The 3489-nt window shown below is 52.1% G+C and overlaps 1 protein-coding gene across 1 annotated transcript; it reads left to right on the forward strand.

The window, feature by feature from the left end:
- The first annotated feature begins 26 nt into the window (after window positions 1-26).
- Window positions 27-3011, forward strand: LOC115433740 (transmembrane protein 121). The gene is made up of 2 exons (XM_030155204.1): window positions 27-991; window positions 1279-3011. The coding sequence occupies exon 2, from the start codon at window positions 1491-1493 to the stop codon at window positions 2439-2441; it is 951 nt and encodes a 316-aa protein (XP_030011064.1). The 5' UTR covers window positions 27-991; window positions 1279-1490; the 3' UTR covers window positions 2442-3011.
- The last annotated feature ends 478 nt before the right edge of the window (window positions 3012-3489 follow it).

Here is a 3489-nt window from a genome sequence, read left to right on the forward strand (position 1 = left end):
CTGCAGCTGTGGTCTGTGAGCGTCACCTCCACACAGCAAGTGCCTTTACTTGAGCAGAAGAGGGAGAAGGAAGAGGAGCTGCGAGAGGGACAAAAAAGCCCAGGAGTGTGTGTGTGAACGCTCCGGAGCGGCGTGGCGGACTTCACCGGTGGGCTGGAAAGTGCACGCAGAGGCAGCGGCGGCGGTGGCGGCGGAGCGTGCAGAGCGGAGGCAGGGGAATCCAGTGGCGCTGTTGATCCTGGTGTCCCTGGAAAAGAAGCTGCTGGAGGAGGAGACGGAGAACGGCGCAGCAGCCACAACTAAGCAGGGGGGCAGCATTTTACAGCAACAAGCAAGCGTGGACACACACACACACACGCACACACGCACACACACACACACACACACACACACACACATGCACGCAAACATACGAGCACACAGCTGAGCAGGAGCGACGGTCCAGACTGTGCATGTGAAGCTTCAGCACAGGCTGAAACAGGAAACACACACAGCTGTTCATCTGCGGACGGAGGAGGAGGATGATGATGATGGAGAGGAAAACTTCTGAGGAGGAAATGGTCCTTTAAGGTCCAGGACCGCTGCACACATACCTGCACTAAGAACAACTTTTCTTCTTTCTTCTGTTTTTTTTTTTTTTTGAGTTGGGGTTTTACAGCTAAGCACAACACAAACCACCTCTATATTCTTGGTGGCAGACTGAAGCGCCGTGTGTGTGATGCCTCCTCTGATTCAGCCTCGGCACTAAGTGGATTATGATGACAATATTTTGGGATTTCTCTTTAGTTTGAAAAAGACAAAAAAAAAAAAAAAATCCATGAGTGTTGGATTTGTGTGTGTCAGACACACAGAGGATCGGTGGCGTTGTGTGTTGTGTTCTCCTGTGGATTACAGATGGGCTTTGTGCCCCCCCCCCCCCCCCCCCCCCCAGCAGTCTCATGGATGATCACTCGCTGCCAGTCATTAGGATAAAGTACAAAGAGGGACACAAGTGAGTATTCAGCTGGATTTCTATCTCAGAGGCTTAAGCTTTGAATGAAAAGGTGTTGAAAGTAGATCTGTAATGAGAACACCGCAGCTGCTTTTCTTCCTCCTTTTAGGACAGAAATTAGAAATATCAGCTGAACTTTGGCTTTGCTTTGAATGAATGCTTCTCAGGGTGGAAACAGCAGATGCACGTCCACAGATTCTTCTTCCACAATAGATGAGCTGTATGTTTACAGACCATTTACCAATGAACATCATTTCCTAAATGAGGGGGTCCTGTCTACCCGGCAGGTGGCTGGGGCACAAGCACAGATTGATTGAAGTGATCTGTGTGAATCCTATTAATGCGTCCTGGACTGAGGCCAAGGCAGAAGCAATGGAGGAGAACGGTGTGTAGCGGCGCCATCTGATCTGATCTGCCTCCGACTGGACAAACTGAAGACCCTCTGCACCCCCCCTTCAACAATACGCCTCCTCCTCCTCCTCCTCCTGCCTGGGTCAGGATGGTACCCCCACCTCCCACCAACAAACCCCACGTGTGCCTGTCCACCATCCTAATCATGAGCAGCATGGCGCTGATCGACGCCTACCTGGTGGAGCAGAACCACGGCCCCCGGAAGATCGGCATCTGCATCATGGTGATGGTGGGGGACATCTGCTTCCTGATAGTGCTGCGGTACGTGGCGGTGTGGGTGGGCGCCGAGGTGCGCACCGCCAAACGAGGCTACGCCATGATCCTCTGGTTCCTTTACATCTTCGTGCTGGAGATCAAGGTGTACTTCGTGTACCAGAACTACAAGGCGGACCGGAAGAGCCTGGACGCTCTGGCGAGGAAGGCGTTGACGCTGCTGCTGTCCATCTGCATCCCGGTGCTGTTCGTGGTGCTGGTGGCCATCGACCACATGGAGTACGTACGCGCCTTCAAGAAACGGGAGGAAATCCGCAACCGTCTGTTCTGGGTGGTGGTGGACCTGCTGGACATACTGGACATCCAGGCCAACCTGTGGGAGCCACAGAAGAAGGGTCTGCCCCTGTGGGCCGAGGGTCTGATGTTCTTCTACTGCTACATCCTGCTGCTGGTGCTGCCCTGCGTGTCCCTGAGCGAGATCAGCATGCAGGGCGTCAACATCGTCCCCCATAAGATGCTCCTGTACCCCATCCTCAGCCTGGTGACCATCAACATCATCACCCTGTTCATCCGGGGGGGGAACATGATCCTGTACCGGGACGCCAGGGTGTCGGGCATCCTGATAGGGAAGAACATCCTGGCCATCATCCTAAAGACCTGCAGCTTCGTGCAGTACAGGAGACAGTTGCAGAATGCTCCTCCCGCTTTTGGGGTCGAGCTGCAGAAAAACTCGGTGGCCCACGCTCGCCCTGCCCCCACCCCTCCCCAAGCGGTTATGCAGGATCAGACGCCCCTCCCCGAAGTGACAACGTGTGAGCACACATGACAGAGCGGTGAGGTGAACCCCGCGCGTGTCGAGGGGAATATTAACGACCTGCAGGATGCTGGCAGGGCCCACCGCCACCTCATAGGGCATGTGGACGCTCATGTGAACACGTACGAGGGGAGACCAGGGTCTGGGCCGACGCTCCCAGGCACCCCGGACACTGCAGACGCTTAAACACACCAGAGGAACGCATGTGTGAAGCCTCCTGGGCGCAGAACACGGCAGCACCGCTGACTCTGTCCAAGCGTTTCCTCTGGTGAATTCAGTCGACTGGATTTTTTCTAATTGTACAAAAAAGGAAAAAAAGCAACTACAGCAAGATTAGAGTCTATTTTTGAATTATGTGTGTTGCATTCTAATCTTCAACTTAAGGGTCTGTGTGCTGTGGTGTGTATTTTTGTTGCCCGGATGTTATTAGTAGTCGAAGGCTTTAACGCGTACCAGTCAGTGAGAGCGAAGACGCAAAGAACATACGAGAGGAATCCATCCACTGAAACTGAACCAAGTGTGTTTTTCTATGTGATTCTTTGATAAAGTATTGTGTTTAAGATAAAGGCTTTCCTTCTTTTACCGGTCTGTGGGCTTTCAGTTTTTAATGCTTCGCTTTTCAATTAAAATTCACCAAATGTCCATTAATTAACCTGGGCTACAACAGAAAATAGCCTGCCCCCCCTTCCCCTCCCCTACTTCGATCATTTCCAAAGCGCTTAATTGCTCAATTGGTGCCTTTGCAATGTCATTCGTCTTGAGTGCGATCGTTACATCGAGCCAAATGAATGAGGAGACGAACATTTGGAATAAATCCTGGGTGCAGTTATGAGCAGGCGTTTGATACCGAGCGAATCCCCCAAACCAAAGGGCAGCGCTGCAGATGGATAAATGATTCCAGCTCCAGAGGCCTGTTTAATTCCCTCCTCAGGCTGAATATGTGGGCCTGAGCGTCACAGCCACAGAGGCAGATCTTTGTAAGCACTGTCATTTTGTTCTTCACACAAAAGGGACAAAATGGACACTTTAGTTTAGAGATGAGAGGAACAATGAGTGGATC

This window comes from Sphaeramia orbicularis, chromosome 15 (genome assembly GCF_902148855.1).
Source record: "Sphaeramia orbicularis chromosome 15, fSphaOr1.1, whole genome shotgun sequence".
Taxonomy (NCBI): domain Eukaryota; kingdom Metazoa; phylum Chordata; class Actinopteri; order Kurtiformes; family Apogonidae; genus Sphaeramia; species Sphaeramia orbicularis.

Bases quoted from the DNA above. Each gene is read 5' to 3' on its own strand.
- LOC115433740 (XM_030155204.1), top strand. From the start codon at position 1,491: ATGGTACCCCCACCTCCCACCAACAAACCCCACGTGTGCCTGTCCACC.